Source organism: Dendropsophus ebraccatus, chromosome 12 (genome assembly GCF_027789765.1).
Source record: "Dendropsophus ebraccatus isolate aDenEbr1 chromosome 12, aDenEbr1.pat, whole genome shotgun sequence".
In the NCBI taxonomy this organism is placed as follows: domain Eukaryota; kingdom Metazoa; phylum Chordata; class Amphibia; order Anura; family Hylidae; genus Dendropsophus; species Dendropsophus ebraccatus.
This window is the reverse complement of record NC_091465.1, coordinates 85,771,816-85,790,373: the sequence shown is the minus strand read 5'-3', so window position 1 is coordinate 85,790,373 and position 18,558 is coordinate 85,771,816. Positions and strand designations below refer to the sequence as shown.

At 48.9% G+C, this 18,558-nt stretch overlaps 1 protein-coding gene across 5 annotated transcripts in view; it reads left to right on the top strand.

Moving 5' to 3' along the window:
* The first annotated feature begins 239 nt into the window (after positions 1–239).
* Positions 240–18,558, top strand: part of TMEM269 (transmembrane protein 269) — a 28,771-nt gene continuing 10,452 nt past the window's right edge. Inside the window, exons 1-4 of one of the 5 annotated variants that reach the window (XM_069946925.1) lie at positions 8,393–8,781; positions 10,875–11,049; positions 11,800–11,863; positions 12,704–12,851. In XM_069946925.1, coding sequence (XP_069803026.1) covers positions 11,839–11,863; positions 12,704–12,851 — 173 coding nt within the window. In that variant the 5' untranslated portion in view covers positions 8,393–8,781; positions 10,875–11,049; positions 11,800–11,838. Of the gene's footprint in view, positions 701–8,392; positions 8,782–10,874; positions 11,050–11,799; positions 11,864–12,703; positions 12,852–14,667; positions 15,872–17,519; positions 17,617–18,558 lie in introns of those variants that run through there. The other 4 variants (XM_069946926.1, XM_069946924.1, XM_069946928.1 and 1 more) reach the window with 4 other exon arrangements.

Genomic DNA, 18,558 nt, shown 5'->3' with positions numbered 1-18,558 from the left:
TGCACTCCCTGCTCCCTCACACAGTACATCCCTGCACTCCCTGCTGCTATCCCGGCTCCCTCACACAGTACATCCCTGCACTCCCTGCTGCTATCCCGGCTCCCTCACACCCTACATCCCTGCACTTCCTGTAATGTGAAGAATGTATATTCCAGCACATTCTGGAAGGTTTATTCTAGTGGGGCGGGGCTAGCTGGGAGGTGTGGCCAAGTCTATATAGGAACCTGCAGCTCAGGAGAGGAGGGAGTCACTGCAGACAGAGCTGAGCTCAGGAGGGTGGAGAGACGGTGATCGGCAGACAGGCCCTGGTGACGCACTTTCCTGTGAGGCTACAGACGTGGTGTACCATGTAAATAGAGCTGCTGTGAGCTAGACAGACCCCAGAGAGACAGAGTAAGAAAGAGACCGCACCCCAGAGAAAGAGACATCACCCCAGGGAGAAAGAGACAGCACCCCAGTGAGCTATCCGGCCTAAGTCTGCAGGTCACCAGCAAGACTGGTTAGTTTACACCTGTTGCCGTGGAAACCATCCACCACGGCTGACTGTTACTGCTGTGCAAGCCGTGTGCCTCCGGAGACAGACGTAACCATCAGGCATCTGTGCCAGTAAAGTTGTTAACCTCTTAACTCCCTGTCTCTTGGAATTTGTTTCACGTTGGGGCTACCTACATTCGTCACCTGCCAGGAGACAGTCCAGCCGGTGAGTCCCTTCTACATATGTCATGTGGTTTGTGGACAGTAACCACTGTAAAGAGCATCCCACCTGATCCCGAGCATGGCGCTTTACCATCCCCGTACCCCCTACTGCTATGCTGCACCCTCACACATTACCATCCCTGCCCCCCATTGCCATCCTGCACCCTCACACGTCACCAATCTCCACACCCCCTACTGCCATCCTGCACCCTCACACGTCACCAATCTCCACACCCCCTACTGCCATCCTGCACCCTCACACGTCACCAATCTCCACACCCCCTACTGCCATCCTGCACCCTCACACGTCACCAATCTCCACACCCCCTACTGCCATCCTGCACCCTCACACGTCACCAATCTCCACACCCCCTACTTCCATCCTGCACCCTCACACGTCACCAATCTCCACACCCCCTACTGCCATCCTGCACCCTCACACGTCACCAATCTCCACACCCCCTACTGCCATCCTGCACCCTCACACGTCACCAATCTCCACACCCCCTACTGCCATCCTGCACCCTCACACGTCACCAATCTCCACACCCCCTACTGCCATCCTGCACTCTCACATGTCACCATCCCTGCCCCTACTGCAATGCTGCACCCTCACACATTACCATCCCTGCCCCCACTGCTATCCTGCACCCTCACACATCACCATCCCTGCCCCCCACTGACATCCTACAACCTCACACGTCACCAATCTCCATACCCCCTACTGCCATCCTGCACCCTCACACATCACCATCCCTGCCCCCACTGCCATCTTGCACTCTTACATGTCACCATCCCTGCCCCTACTGCCATCCTGCACCCTCACACATCACCATCCCTGCCCCTACTGCCATCCTGCACCCTCACGTCACCATCCCTGCCCCTACTGCCATGCTGCACCCTCACACATTACCATCCCTGCCCCCAATGGCCATCCTGCACCCTCACACATCACCAATCTCCACACCCCCTACTGCCATCCTGCACCCTCACACATCACCACCCCTGCCCCCACTGACATCCTACAACCTCACACGTCACCATCTCCACACCTCCTACTGCCATCCTGCACCCTTACACATTACCATCCCTGCCCCTGCCGCCACTGCCATCCTGCACCCCCTAATCCCATCCCTGATGCCAGCTATAGACCCTCATCATCACCCATCCCTGATTCAATCCCTGGTATAACTTTATCATTACTCTTCTACAATCCCAACTATCTTCCCTTTCATCACCCAACTCTCAATTCCAACTTTAGGCCTTCATCATCATCCATCACCCCATCCCAGCTGTAGACCCCCATCATCATCAATTATCACCCCATCCCAGCTGTAGACCCCGATCATCCTCCATCACCCCATCCCAGCTGTAGACCCCCATCATCATCCATCACCCCATCCCAGCTATAGACCCCATCGTCATCCATCACCTCATCCCAGCTGTAGACCCCAATCATCATCCATCACCCTATCCCAGCTATAGACCCCCATCATTATCCATCACCCCATCCCAGCTATAGACCCCCATCATCATCCATCACACCCCCCACCTATAGACCCCCATCATCATCCATCACCCCATCCCAGCTAAAGTCCCCCATTATTATCCATCACCCCATCCCAGCTGTAGACCCCCATCATCATCCATCACCCCATCCCAGCCATAGACCCCCATTATCCTCCATCACCCCATCCCAGCTATAGACCCCATCATCATGTATCACCCCATCCCAGCTATAGACCCCATCATTATCCATCACCCCATCCCAGCTATAGACCCCATCATTATCCATCACCCCATCCCAGCTATTGACCCCCATCATCATCCATCACCCCATCCCAGCCATAGACCCCCATTATCCTCCATCACCTCATCCCAGCTATTGACAACCATCATTATTTATCATCCCATCCCAGCTGTAGACCCCCATTATCCTCCATCACCCCATCCCAGCTGTAGACCCCAATCATCATCCATTACCCAATCCCAGCTATAGACCCCATCATCATCCATCACCCCATCCCAGCTGTAGACCCCCATCATCATCCATCACCCCATCCCAGCTGTAGACCCCATCATCATCATTACCCAATCCCAGCTATAGACCCCATCATCATCCATCACCCCATCCCAGCTGTAGACCCCCATTATCCTCCATCACCCCATCCCAGCTGTAGACCCCAATCATCATCCATTACCCAATCCCAGCTATAGACCCCATCATCATCCATCACCCCATCCCAGCTGTAGACCCCCATCATCATCCATCACCCCATCCCAGCTGTAGACCCCATCATCATCCATCACCCCATCTCAGCTGTAGACCCCCATTATCCTCCATCACTCCATCCCAGCTGTAGACCCCCATTATCCTCCATCACCCCATCCCAGCTGTAGACCCCCATCATCATCCATCACCCCATCCCAGCTGTAGACCCCATCATCATCCATCACCCCATCCCAGCTGTAGACCCCATTATCATGTATCACCCCATCCCAGCTATAGACCCCATCATCATCCATCACCCCATCCCAGCTGTAGACCCCCATCATCATCCATCACCCCATCCCAGCTGTAGACCCCATCATCATCCATCACCCCATCTCAGCTGTAGACCCCCATTATCCTCCATCACTCCATCCCAGCTGTAGACCCCCATCATCATCCATCACCCCATCCCAGCTGTAGACCCCATCATCATCCATCACCCCATCCCAGCTGTAGACCCCAATCATTATCCATCACCCCATCCCACCTGTAGACCCCCATTATCCTCCATCACCCCATCTCAGCTGTAGACCCCCATTATCCTCCATCACCCCATCCCAGCTGTAGACCCCAATCATCATCCATTACCCAATCCCAGCTATAGACCCCATCGTCATCCATCACCCAATTAAAGACCTGCATGAACACCCAAATCCAGATATAAATTCCTCCTCATCATCCATCTTTCTATTGTCATCTATAGACCTTCATCATCCATCTGTCCTTTATCTTCTCCTCTCATCACACATGCCGGTCATACCATGGGCGATGTACATGGCAGGTTGTGTATAATAATCACTGAGCATTTCTAATGTGGCGTCCACTGCTGGGGGTCATGGACACTATAGTGGCGATTATTACGTAGGATCTTCTAGTCGGCTGATCCTCCTCATCATCATCACTCATCCCGCCGTTCCCTTCAGCCATTCATCATCTGCTGCCATCACCGGCCACATCTCACCTACATCTTATGGTGCAATAACCTAGTGAATGTGCAGCGCTTGGCACTTATCTGTGCGGAGTTCTGTCCCATGACCTCTGAAGATGAAGTGGAAAGTTATCCAGGTCATAACAAAAAGTAAGTGCCCCCCCCCCCCCGCTACAAACAAGAACCTATAATCAATAATTACACAATACTCACAGATCTGAAAGTTTGTGCCCCCTGGTGTGACCTCCTGTGGAATCAGGTGCTTCCTCCTATATGGGAATAGTTATGTGAGTTGTTTTTGGGATGCAGCGCTTGGCGTGATTTTCAGGACTGTGACAAACCTGAAACATTTCTATAAAGACCCCGGTAAGTTTGTGGCTATAAACCGTCGAATGATGTAATTTACGGTGAGTTTTTACGCAACGCTACTAAACGTACTACGGTTGGGTCATTTACGTAGGGCAGGAGCGGCAACTGTGCAGATGCCATGTGTAGTGAGTGGCGGCTTTAATATTAGCCAGGCTCCTGCTATAAAGGATGAGATCAGAGTTAGCTCAGATCCCGGCCATTCAAGAAGGAGAGGGTCAGCACTCACAACGGGTGGGGAGGATCAGCACACACAACAGAGGAAAAGATTGGTACACACAACAGGAAGAGAGGATCAGTACACACAACAGGAAGAGAGGATCAGTACACACAACAGGAAGAGAGGATCAGTACACACAACAGGAAGAGAGGATCAGCACACACAACTGAGGAGGAAGGGACCCATACACATAAGAGAGGAAGAGGGGATTGCACACAACAGAGGAGGAGAGGATCAGCACACACAACAGAGGAGGAGAAGATAGGTACACACAATGGGAACAGAGGAGGAGAGGATTAGCACTCACAACAGGAGGAGAGGATCAGCACACACAACAGAGGAGGAGGGGATAGGCACACATAATAAAGAAGGAAAGGGTCGCACACAACTGTGAAGGAGAGGATCAAGCACACAACAGAGGAGGAAATCAGCACACAACAGAGGAGGCGACAACAGAGGAGGCGAGGATCAGCACACAACGGGGGAGGAGAGGCACAAGAGAGAGAGAACAGAGGAAGAACAGAGCAGCACATCACAGAGGAATAGCAGATGGGCGCACAGCAGAACAGAGGCAGAGGGGCACAAAGATGAGGAGTAGCAGAGCGGCACATAAAGGGATGGGGGCAAAGCAGCACATAATGTAGAAACATGTGGGCACACAGCAGGAGAGTAACAGATCAGCTGAACAGTCAGGTAACAGAAGGAGCAGAGGGATACAACAGAGAGGGAGCTGAGGGACAGTATCTGAGGCACAGAACAACAGAAGAGAAGCAAAGCAGCACATAGAAGAGGAGCAGCATGTAATTGGAAGAGCAGAGCAGCACTCAACCAAGGAAGAGAGGGGTACACAGAAGGGGAGCAACATACAGCAGGGGAGGGGTACACAGCAGGAGAGGAGTACACAGCAGTAGAGGGGTACACAGCAGGAGAGGAGTACACAGAAGGGGAGCAGCATATAGCAGGGGAGGGGTACACAGCAGCAGATGGTAACAGCAGCAGAGGAGTACACAGCAGGAGAGGGGAACACAGGAGGAGTACACAGCAGCAGATGGTAACACAGCAAGAGAGAGATACACAGCAGGAGAAGAGTACACAGCAGCAAAGGGGTACACAACAGCAGAGGGGTACACAGCAGGAGAGGAGTACACAGAAGGGGAACAGCATACAGCAGAGGAGGAGTACACAGCAGCAGATGGTAACACAGCAAGAGAGAGATACACAGCAGGAGAGGAGTACACAGCAGCAAAGGGGTACACAAGAGCAGAGGGGTACACAGCAGGAGAGGAGTACACAGAAGGGGAACAGCATACAGCAAAGGAGGGGTACACAGCAGCAGGTGGTAACATAGCAGTAGTGGGGTACACATCAGGAGAGGAGTACACAGAAGGGGAGCAGCATACAGCAGGGGAGGAGTACACAGCAGCAGATGGTAACAGCAGCAGAGGGGTACACAGCAGCAGAGGAGTACACAGAAGCAAAGGGGTACACAACAGCAGAGGGGTACACAGCAGGAGAGGAGTACACAGAAGGGGAACAGCATACAGCAGAGGAGGGGTACACAGCAGCAGATGGTAACATAGCAGTAGTGGGGTACACATCAGGAGAGGAGTACACAGAAGGGGAGCAGCATACAGCAGGGGAGGGGTACACAGCAGCAGATGGTAACATAGCAGCAGAGGGGTACACAGCAGCAAAGGAGTACACAGCAGCAAAGGGGTACACAACAGCAGAGGGGTACACAGCAGGAGAGGAGTACACAGAAGGGGAGCAGCATACAGCAGGGGAGGGGTACACAGCAGCAGATGGTAACATAGCAGCAGAGGGGTACACAGCAGCAAAGGGGTACACAACAGCAGAGGGGTACACAGCAGGAGAGGAGTACACAGAAGGGGAACAGCATACAGCAGAGGAGGGGTACACAGCAGCAGATGGTAACATAGAAGTAGTAGGGTACACAGCAGTAGAGGAGTACACAGCAGGAGTGGAGTACACAGCAGCAGAGGGGTACACAACAGAGGAGTACCCAGCAGGAGAGGAGTACCCAGCAGGAGAGGAGTACCCAGCAGGAGAGGAGTACACAGCAGCACAAAAATAAGGACGAGCAGATCGGAACAAATAGCAAAGGAGAGGTAGAGTGACACATACAGATTAGCAGAACAGAGTACAAGAGTGTTGTCACACATCAGACAGAGCAGCACACAATAGAGAAGTACCACACAAGGAGGAGGAGCAGAAAGTAGTCCATAAAATAAAAGAAGCAGATCACAACATAAGAGGAGGAGAGAAACATGCACAAGAAAAGCAGAACAGCAATACCAGGGGATGAACAGAGTCGAGAGTCCTATAAGAGAAAGGGAGAGGAGCATCATGTAATAGAAGGAGAAGAGAAGCATATAGAGGAGGAAGAGAGGAACAGCTGCACATAGCAAAGGAGGAGTGGATCAGCACATAGCAGAGGAAGAAAGGAATACCACATGATAAAGAGAGGAACATTAGATAACAGAGGAGGAGAAGAGCAGCACATTACAGAGGAGGAGGAGAGGAAACTTGCATGACTGAGGAACATCACAGAACAAGAGAAGCTCATAACAGGAGGAGAGAAAGGTTACATAGCAGAGAGGAACAGCATATAAGAGAGGAGGATCAGAGGGACACAACAGGAGGAGGAGGAGGAGAACAGCAGCACATAGCAGAGGAGAAGAAGAGGAACATCACATAAAACAAGAGAAGCTCATAACAGGAGGAGAGAAAAGTTACATAGCAGAGAGGAGCCGCATATAAGAGAGGAGGAGCAGAGGGACACAACAGGAGGAAGAGGAGGAGGAGGAGAACAGCAGCACATAGCAGAGGAGGAGAAGAGGAACATCACATAAAACAAGAGAAGCTCATAACAGGAGGAGAGAAAGGTTACATAGCAGAGAGGAGCCGCATATAAGAGAGGAGGAGCAGAGGGACACAACAGGAGGAAGAGGAGGAGGAGAACACCACAAAGCAGGCAGGAAAGGAACAGCAGCACATAACAAAGGAGGAGCAGAGACACAAGAAGAAGAAAAGAAGCAACACAGCAAAGGAGGAGACGAACAATAGCACATAGCAGGGAGAAACAGGAGATAATAGAGGAGGAGCACAGCAGCACATTACAGAGGAGGAGGAGAGGAACAATAGCACATAGCAGGGAGAAACAGGAGATAATAGAGGAGGAGCACAGCAGCACATTACAGAGGAGGAGGAGAGGAACAATAGCACATAGCAGGGAGAAACAGGAGATAATAGAGGAGGAGCACAGCAGCACATTACAGAGAAGATAAACATTGCATAGCAAGGAGGAGCAGCAGCACATAGCAGGGGGGATCAGAGGATACAAAACAGAGGAGGAGGAGAAGAATGGCAGCACATAGCAGAGGAGGAGCAGAGAGGCACATAACAGGAGGAGGAGAAGAACAGCAGCACATAGCAGAGGAGGAGAGGAACAGCAGCAGAGAAACTGTGCATAACAAAAGGAGGGGCATCACATAGCAGGGAGGAGCAGAGGGACACAAAACAGAGGAGGAGAAGCTCAGCAGAACATAGCAGGGGAGGAGGAGAAGCTCAGCAGAACATAGCAGGGGAGGAGGAGAAGCTCAGCAGAACATATCAGAGGAAGAGAGCAAGAGCAGCACATAACAGAGAAGGAGAGGAACATCACATAGCAGGGAGGAGCCTCATATAACAGAGGAGGAGCAGAAACACATCACAGTAGGAGGAGAACAGCAGCACATAGCAGGGAGGAGAGGAACAGCAGCACATAAAAGAGGAGGAGAAGAATAGCAGCAGCACATACCAGAGGAGGAGAAGAATAGCAGCAGCATCACATACCAGAGGAGGAGAAGAATAGCAGCAGCATCACATACCAGAGGAGGAGAAGAATAGCAGCAGCAGCATCACATACCAGAGGAGGAGAAGAATAGCAGCAGCAGCACATACCAGAGGAGGAAAAAGATATTACACAATAAAGGGGAGAACAGGAGATAAAAGAGGAGGAGCAGTACAGCACATTACAGAGGAGAGAAACATTACATAACAGAAGGAGGGGCATCACATAGCAGGGGGGACACAAAACAGAAGAGGAGGAGAAGAACAGCAGCACCTTGCAGAGGAGGAGCAGAGAGGCACATAACAGAGGAGAGGAACATCACTTAACTGGACAGGGACATAACAGGAGCAGAGCAGCACATAGGAGAGGAGGAGTAAGAAGGCATATAGCAGCAGAGGGGCAGAACAGCACACAACTCAGACACCAGATCCATCAGCAGAGCCCAGGTAGGTGTCTGTACTCTGCAATATCTGCTATGGTCTGTATAGTAATTGTGTATATGGGGATATGTAAGAGAATGTTTATATGTAATTATATACATGGGATTATATAGGGGATTGTATCTATGACACGCTATATAGAATTATACTTATGGGATTATACTAATGACAGCCTATATGTCACTGGGGATTATAACTGTGATGGTGGATATGGGATTAAATAGGGGACTTTATCTATGAATATAGTGTATATGGGTTTATATATATGACAGGGTATACAGAGTTAGATATACAGGATTATTTCTATGACAGTTTATATGGGATTATATGGGGAATTGTATCTATGTAGAATTAGATATATGGCACTATAGCTATGAGACAGAGGATTTTATCTATGACAGTCTATATGGGATTCTATAGAAGGGTTAATAGAAGAACATCCATCTACATTCGCGGACCCCGGGGCAGCAATAGGCAGACACCTGAATGAGAATACTGGAATCAATAGGAATGTGAGAATACTTCCCCCTTTCTGCCAAGTGGAGGAACTGCATATAGTTTACTCCATAGACAATTCCTCCTACGCGGACAGCAATGCGAGATGTCGATGAGGAAGAGAAACACGTCGGGCAGGTGTATTATAAGACTAATGTGTATGCCAATCTTCCCCGGAGATAATTTACCCCGTTTTCTGTAGTCCCTGCCCTTCCTGCCTAGTCCTGGCCACTTTCTGGAAAAGCTACTACTGAGTGGTGAATAAATCCCCCCATAGTCTATCGGATTTCATCCCATAAGTGTGAAGTACCCTCCGCCATCTTGCATAGAGCGTCCTTCCTATAGGCGGCACCGTATGGGTTAACCATGTTTTACGTCTGCCAGAATCAGAGGACCGGGCGGCTGCTGATCTTGGTGGAATATGAGTCATCTCCGCCTGAGAATTCATTGTGAAACCCACAGAATAAGCTGAAAGTGGTAACAGAGATTAACACCCAAGAAGAGAATGACTTCCCCAGAACCTTCTAGAAACCTTCGTGTGTGGATGAGGAGCAGCGCCATGTGTGGCCATTGTATAGCTTTGTACAGCAGCTACCGTGATGTTTTCATATACCACATACAAAGAAGAAGGGCTCAACTGTACCTCTATAGCACACCCCCAGCAGCAGCAGCAGCAGCAGCAGCGTGGAGAACATTATAGAGCAGTACTAAGCAGTATAAGCTGCAAGTCCAGCAATAGGTGACATAATGCTTATTAGAATATTAAGCAGCTTCCCTGTCTATCCCTGTCTCTGTCTGCAGCTCCCTTATGCTCTCCTCTCTATAGATTTCTGTTGTCAGCATGAATGACATTATAGGACAGTATGGAGCAGTGTAAGCTGCAAATCCAGCATCGGGGTGACATATAACACTAGTGCTTTCAGCTTTTTTGTGGGATAGCGGGTGGTGTATACCCCTGCAGGATGGTGGTGGTGATGGAGTGTACCCCTGCAGGATAGTGGTGTATATATATTCCTATGGGATGGGAAGTGGTGTATACCTCTGCAGGATAGTGGTGTATATACCTGTGGGATTTGGACTTTTTACATAGTTAACCCGCCACCCTATTCTAGGCTGTGCCCCCTGAACTCCCCTCCACAGGTAATAGAAGAAGGTCGCAGGGTGGCGTCCCGGCCCCCAGGATCATGGGGCTGTAGATTCCGTCTTAGTTAAACATCGACAGAACAACCCATGACCTTCAGAGCAGGAATCATGTCACTGTCGTCTCCACTGATGTGGGAATGTCCCGGTCTTTGCTGTATCTGCTGCTGGGAAAGCTGGGTGACAACCATTGTGACCGCCATAATAGTCAGACTCCTATGTGATGCAGCATATTGCACCATTCCAGGGAGGACTCAGGAGTTGGGGAAAGTTGGGTGACCCAGATATGAGTGAGGTGTGGCTGAGCTTTAATCCCTTGGCGTCTACTATTTCCCAGGATATTAGGACCAGAGTGGGAGGCTTATATAATGTCCCAGGTTATTAGCCCTGGCTGCTCTGCCTGTATTATTAAAGGGACAGTACACTAATCCTGACCCATGCTCGGTGTCGCCTTTCCCTTTCAGCCCTTTGTGTGGTGGTGAGCGGCGCAGCAGTAACGTGAGACCCGGCGATATCCCCGCAGCGCTCACAATAAAGCTCATTTATAAAGAGATCAGGTGCTGAGGGGATGTGACATCACACGTGTCCTGAGCCCAGAGTGACATCATCCGACCGCGGGGGGCACAACGGGAATAAAGGGTGAGCTGGGGGGCACTGCGCTCTGCTATCAGCCAGGCTGGGGAGGGCTGACTGTACAAGACTGGAATCTATTGCTCCCTGGTATCAGCCAGGCTAGGGAGAGGTGACTGTACAAGACTGGAATCTATTGCTCCCTGGTATCAGCCAGGCTAGGGAGAGGTGACTGTACAAGACTGGAATCTATTGCTCCCTGGTATCAGCCAGGCTAGGGAGAGGTGACTGTACAAGACTGGAATCTATTGCTCCCTGGTATCAGCCAGGCTAGGGAGAGGTGACTGTACAAGACTGGAATCTATTGCTCCCTGGTATCAGCCAGGCTAGGGAGAGGTGACTGTACAAGACTGGAATCTATTGCTCCCTGGTATCAGCCAGGCTAGGGAGAGGTGACTGTACAAGACTGGAATCTATTGCTCCCTGGTATCAGCCAGGCTGTGGAGGGCTGACTGTACAAGACTGGAATCTATTGCTCCCTGGTATCAGCCAGGCTGGGGAGGGCTGACTGTACAAGACTGGAATCTATTGCTCCCTGGTATCAGCCAGGCTGAGGAGGGCTGACTGTAAAATACTGGAATCTATTGCTCTCTGCTATCAGCCAGGCTGGGGAAGGCTGACTGTACAAGACTGGAATCTATTGCACCCTGGTATCAGCCAGGCTGGGGAGGGCTGACTGTACAAGACTGGGATCTACTGCTCCCTGGTATCAGCCATTCCTACAGGAAGTTATAGCGGAGTTTCCTCTTGTGTTTCCAGGTCTAAAAACCCCAGAGAGACATTCCGGGTGACCTCAGGATGCTGATGCAAGTACCGCCATACGGTAAGTGCCCCCAACCATCCTGACCTATCATTGGACCTGCAGTCCTATGTAACACCACAGATAACACAGTAATATCTCTGAGTATAGATAATGTAGTAGATGTCACCTGCAGTCCTATGTAACACCACAGATAACACAGTGATATCTCTCTGAGTACAGATAATGTAGTAATGTCACCTGCAGTCCTATGTAACACCACAGATAACACAGTAATATCTCTGAGTACAGATAATGTAGTAGATGTCACCTGCAGTCCTATGTAACACCACAGATAACACAGTGATATCTGAGTACAGATAATGTAGTAGATGTCACCCAGCAGTCCTATGTAACAACACAGATAACACAGTGATATCTCTCAGAGTACAGATAATGTAGTAGATGTCACCCAGCAGTCCTATGTAACACCACAGATAACACAGTGATATCTCTCTGAGTACAGATAATGTAATAGATGTCACCTGCAGTCCTATGTAACACCACAGATAACACAGTGATATCTGAGTACAGATAATGTAGTAGTTGTCACCTGCAGTCCTATGTAACACCACAGATAATACAGTGATATCTCTCAGAGTACAGATAATGTAGTAGTCACCTGCAGTCCTATGTAACACCACAGATAACACAGTGATATCTCTCTGAGTACAGATAATGTAGTAGTCACCTGCAGTCCTATGTAACACCACAGATAATACAGTGATATCTCTCTGAGTAAAGATAATGTAGTAGATGTCACCTGCAGTCCTATGTAATCTGTCTTTGGTTGTGATGGGGGGGGGGGGGGGCTGATTGATCTCTATTGTGACGACACTGATTGTTCCCCTCATTGTTCTCCAGGATTTGGGGATCTCACCAGGAAGATTTTTCAGCGTGAATCTTCCTCTCACTATGAGACTATGGAGTTTGTTCGGAAGAATGCAGCGAATTTCCTCTCCCTGGCAAACTTAGTCATGGGTCTGTCGTCCGTCCTCTGCACCCTGAATGGGTAAGTGGGGAGAGGCTGCAGGGTGGGGGTGATGATGGGGGGATGGGGATGTGATAGAGATGATGAGAGTGATGATACAGATGATGGAGGGGAGGATGAGGCTGATCGTAGGAATGATTGCCATGGTGATGATGGGGATGGTTCTGTAGAGGAGATGATGATGATGATGATGATGATAGGAGAGGTGATGGTGGAAGTGATGACGGGGAGATGATGATGATGGTGACTGTGATGGTGGAAGTGATGATGATGATGACGACAGAGGAGTCTGAGGTGATAATGTTACAGAGGATTGCAGTGTTGATGATGATGACAGGAGAGGTGTTGATGAAGGTGATGGTGGAAGTGCTGACAATGAGTGGAGATGATGATGATGATGATGACAATGAAGGTGATGCTGGAAGTGATGACAGTGATGATGATGATGATGATGATGAAAGGAGATGATGGTGGTAACGATGACTGTGATGCTGGAAGTGATGACAGTGATGATGATGACCGAGGAGTCTGAGGTGATGATGTTGCAGAAGATGGTTGTGATGATGAAGGTGATGGTGGAAATGATGATTGTGATGAAAATAAGAGGAGATGAGGATTTGAGGATGATGAGGGCGATGGGAGGAGTGATGATGGTGATTATTGATGACAGTGGAGATGATGCTGGTGATGGTGGAAGTGATGACAGGCATGATGATGATGATGATGATGATAAAGATGGTGGTGGGGACTATATTGGACTGAGTGGTGATAGGGATGATGAGGGAGATTTATCAGGCCATGTGCAGGGGAGCACTGGAGCAGTTGCCATTAGCAACCAATCAGGTCCCAGTTAGCTGGAATCTTGTTGCTATGGGCAACTGCTCCGCTGCTCCTCTGCACATGGCCTGATAAATCTCCCTGATGTTGTAGAGGATGGTGGTGGTGATGAGGATGATAGGAGTCATGATGGTGGTGATGATAAGGAAGATAGAGATGATGGGAGTCATGATGGTGGTGATGATAAGGAAGATAGAGATGATGGGAGTCATGATGGTGGTGATGATAAGGAAGATAGAGATGATGGGAGTCATGATGGTGGTGATGATAAGGAAGATAGAGATGATGGGAGTCATGATGGTGGTGATGATGATGAGGATGATAGAGATGATGGGAGTCATGATGGTGGTGATGATAAGAAAGATAGAGATGATGGGAGTCATGATGGTGGTGATGATGAGGATGATAGAGATGATGGGAGTCATAATGGTGGTGATGATGAGGATGATAGAGATGATAGGAGTCATGATGGTGGTGGTGATGATGAGGATGATAGAGATGATGGGAGCCATGATGGTGGTGATGATGAGGATGATAGAGATGATGGGAGTCATGATGGTGGTGATGATGAGGATGATAGAGATGATGGGAGCCATGATGGTGGTGATGATGAGGATGATAGAGATGATGGGAGTCATGACGGTGGTGATGATGAGGATGATAGAGATGATGGGAGTCATGATGGTGGTGATGATGAGGATGATAGAGATGATGAGAGTCATAATGGTGGTGATGATGAGGATGATAGAGATGATGGGAGTCATGATGGTGGTGGTGGTGATAGAGATGATGGGAGTCACGATGGTGGTGGTGATGATGAGGATGATAGAGATAGTGGGAGTCATGATGGTGGTGATGATGAGGATGATAGAGATGATGGGAGTCATGATGGTGGTGATGATGAGGATGATAGAGATGATGGGAGTCATGATGGTGGTGATGATGAGGATGATAGAGATGATGGGAGTCATGATGATGAGGATGATAGAGATGATGGGAGTCATGATGGTGGTGATGATGAGGATGATAGAGATGATGGGAGTCATGATGGTGGTGGTGATGAGGATGATAGAGATGATGGGAGTCATGATGGTGGTGATGATGAGGATGATAGAGATGATGGGAGTCATGATGGTGGTGGTGATGAGGATGATAGAGATGATGGGAGTCATGATGGTGGTGATGATGATGATGATAGAGATGATGGGAGTCATGATGGTGGTGATGGCAGAGGAGGAGATAATAGTGATAGAAATAAGCGTGATGGTCGTGGTGAAGTTCATATTGGGATAATGGTGTTGCTGCTGATGATAGAGATGATGGTGGTGATGATGATACCGGGGATGATAATGAGGGGGATGGAGACAATGATAGAAGAGCAGTGTTTAGCCAACTTGCCGAAAGTTCCAGTTTGTAAACATTCGTCCAGACCTGAACACTCATCATTCGCCCTCTGGTGAAGGTGGATGCAGCCCTATGGAGACCTGGAAGACATGGAAAGAGCCTATGGCTTCATCCAAGGTTTCCTGACCATTCTAGGACAGCATCCAACTTCTTCAGACACCGGGAATCAAATGTTCAGGTTTGAACGAACGTTGCCGAACCTGAACTTTTGGCAAGTTTGCTGGGCACCATAAAAGAGATGATGGTGGTGATGACCCATGTTCTTCTGGTGTTGGGCCTCCTCCAAGTGTTGGGGACCTCTTACTGGTGGTCCTATTATACTTTGGCTAGCGTTTTTTCCTTAGAGGAGCAGCGATATGATTGTTCTGTCAGCTGTCTCTCAAACACAAAAGAAACCGTCATTCACGAAGATGAGATTCCACAGATTGTGACCGCAACAGGAATGCAATGGCGTAAGCCCACCTAAAATCGAACGCATTCCGTCGTCTCCAATAAGTGAGGGGCCTACACCTGAGTAATGAGCGGGTCCATCACATTAAGGGTATATTCACACATAACCTACCCGCTGCGGATCTGCTGTACAGTGTTTCTGCACCTTAACAAATCAATGTAATAATTATCAGTAGCAGTGTGTGAATATACTCTAAGTAGTGATAATGTTCGGTAGAGATATTAGGTGCGTCTTGCACTGCTATACAGCAGTAGTCTCTACCAGGAAGCCAGAGAGCCTGAGGAAGCCTGGGCTGTGCACCTACAACCTGAGCCTGCCTGCTGAAGATGATCCACACTGTTCCTGAAAGGTAAATCAAGGCTTCCCTCTCACTACCCATACAGGTTAGGGCAGCTGTCTCTTGAGTATATACTAGTGTATATACTGCTGTATGTCCTCAGTGCTGCAGTGTTACTTTACTTTGCTATCTTTATTGCGGCCCTCTGCTGCCCCCTTTGGTCACGTTTAGAATCACTACTGAGCTACGAGTTCAACGATCTTATGCTGCACAAAGTGATCTTGTCAGCAGGGGGTATGCGGTCTGCTGGACTTTGAAGGAGTGTACTGTGATAGCTGCCTGTATGCTCAGGGGGACGGAGTTCCGTCATCACATTGGGTGGTTGTGTCCTTCAGCCATGACAAAGTCCCCAAAAGTTCAACGGGCACCTGCTACAAAGAGCTATCCCCTACAGACAGGATCACTATGTGTGGGGATCGGTGATTGTAGCCCAGTAGTGTACTAGTCATTTCTGACATGGCCAGAGGGGGCAGCAGAGGGTAGAAAAATAGTCTAGAATTAACATTATTTGTGCAAATGTTTTATTTGTTATAAAACTTTGTAACAGCTTTTTATTTAACTCTATTCTTTTCCTCCAGAGTTCCACCCTCTTCTTGTGCTGCTGCTGTTTCTTTCCTTTTTGCTCACACAATACCTTTCAAAGCCAGTGCATCAGTAACCCTTTCTCCCCACGCATGCCATCTACTACTGTATTGTGTAAATCAAACTCCAGCACAGTTCCGGCCTGTTCAGTGCACTTTCACCAGCACTATGTCATGACATAGCAGAGAGGAGTATGTGCTGGACTGTGATTGGCCAGAGAAGTAATGGAGGAAGTTCCTGTGTGTTTACTACAGTCTGGCTCTGGTCCTGTCCCCTGAAATGGGGAGAATGAGAAAAAGCTTTGCACCATGAAGGGGGCTCTGAGGGGCTCGGTAACGCCAGTAAAAGCACTAAATCAGCATAGGGTAATCCTACAAACCTCGTGTATGCTAGAACCTATGAGACGCCAGCTTCTTTTTAACCCCTTTAAATCTCACATTTCTCTTTAGGTTAAAGGGCCCATTCATACTATGGAATCAGAACCGCTGACTTGGCATCGAATCCCGTCTGCTATGATTCCGTAGTGTGAACAGGCACAAAGTGTAACTATCATTGCAACAAATATCTGATGTCAGAAGTTTATATTGGTGGGGGTCCGGGTGCTGACAGGCTATGGGGCAGAAGCTCTTGGCATCATGCTCTTTGCCCCTTTATCTCCTCTCAGCATTATAACGTTATATATTATCGATCATTATAATATATATCGATTTCTGGTATATGAAGTTGCCGTAAGTCCCATTGACTGCCATTATAATTCCATAGACCACTCTAACAGTTTAGAGCAGAGATGAAGGTGCTGCGTGTGCTGCTGAGAGCTTCTGCCCCCTCAGTCTAGCGATCAGCACCCGGACCCCCACCAATACAAGACCTCTCACTATGACACTATGATAGTTACACTTTAAGGCAACACAATAACTCTGCACAAGAGGCAAATGCTGCGCCTTCCATACAACCGAACTTGGTTTGTACATTTTGGTGTGACAAACCGGACTACGGTCACGCTGAGGCACAAGTGATGGTGGAGTAGTCACATGATCTTGGTTCAGGATGCTGGTTATGTCATGTTGTCTCTCCGCAGGTCGCGGCAGTGCTCCGCCTGGCTGCTCCTGGTGGCTTCATGTTGGATCTTGCTGACGGAGCCATGGCCCGACAACTCAACGTGTGCCCGGCTCTAGGTGATGTAGTAGATGTTACCTGCAGTCCTATTTAACACACCATGTGATCCATGTGACGGTATAAGGTCTTTAGTGGAGACCCCCTATGCAGCATGTGTGGTCCTTCATAGTTGGGGTGCCCGTGGTGTTTAACGTGCAATCATATAACCAGACGCATGTTTAACACAATCAGTAAACCGTTTTATTACTGTAATAAACGTGGCGGTATAAATTCTTTACAAGCTTTGGCCTTGTGCTCACTTCAGAGGAACGGTGCATGTGAGGAGATACCCCTTGTAGCCATAATTCAGGCCAATGTGTGGGGGAAGTTAGGATGGTTCCCTCTTCTGACCATTGTACAGCTATAAGGGTAATTACAGTCACAAAACACTCCGCCAAGGGGCTCTTCACTGTTTGGCTCCCAGCGGGGGTATTTTATAAGAAAGTAGTACCCCTAAAGGTTGAGCTGTACCACAAAGTTCTGGTCCTGGCCTGAAGCCCTGCAGGTACCAGGGAAAGGCAAAGAGGACCTTGTGTAGCTTATCCTCTCTGGCTTGATAATCAATCCCTCTTGGAGGTGGTAGAATACAGTTGTGCTTTCTTGTCCTTTTTTACAGAAAATATTAATAACACAAAAACTTTTTTTCCCACTGGTTAGTGGCCGGTTGAAGCCATTTGTTGTCAGACTACTGTGTTTTCTCTTTTTGAATCATAATGACAACCAAAAACATCCAAATGACCCTGATCAAAAGATTACATACCCCCGACAGCTTTTGTGGTAGTTGTGGATAAGGCTCTTTACGTCCTCAGATGGTAAAGCTGCCCATTCTTCTTGGCAAAAACCCTCTGGTTCCTGTAAATTCCTGGGCTGTCCTGTATGAACTGTGTGCTGGAGATCTCCCCAGAGTGGCCTAATGATATAGAGGTCAGGAGACTGAGATGGCCACTCCAGAACCTTCACTT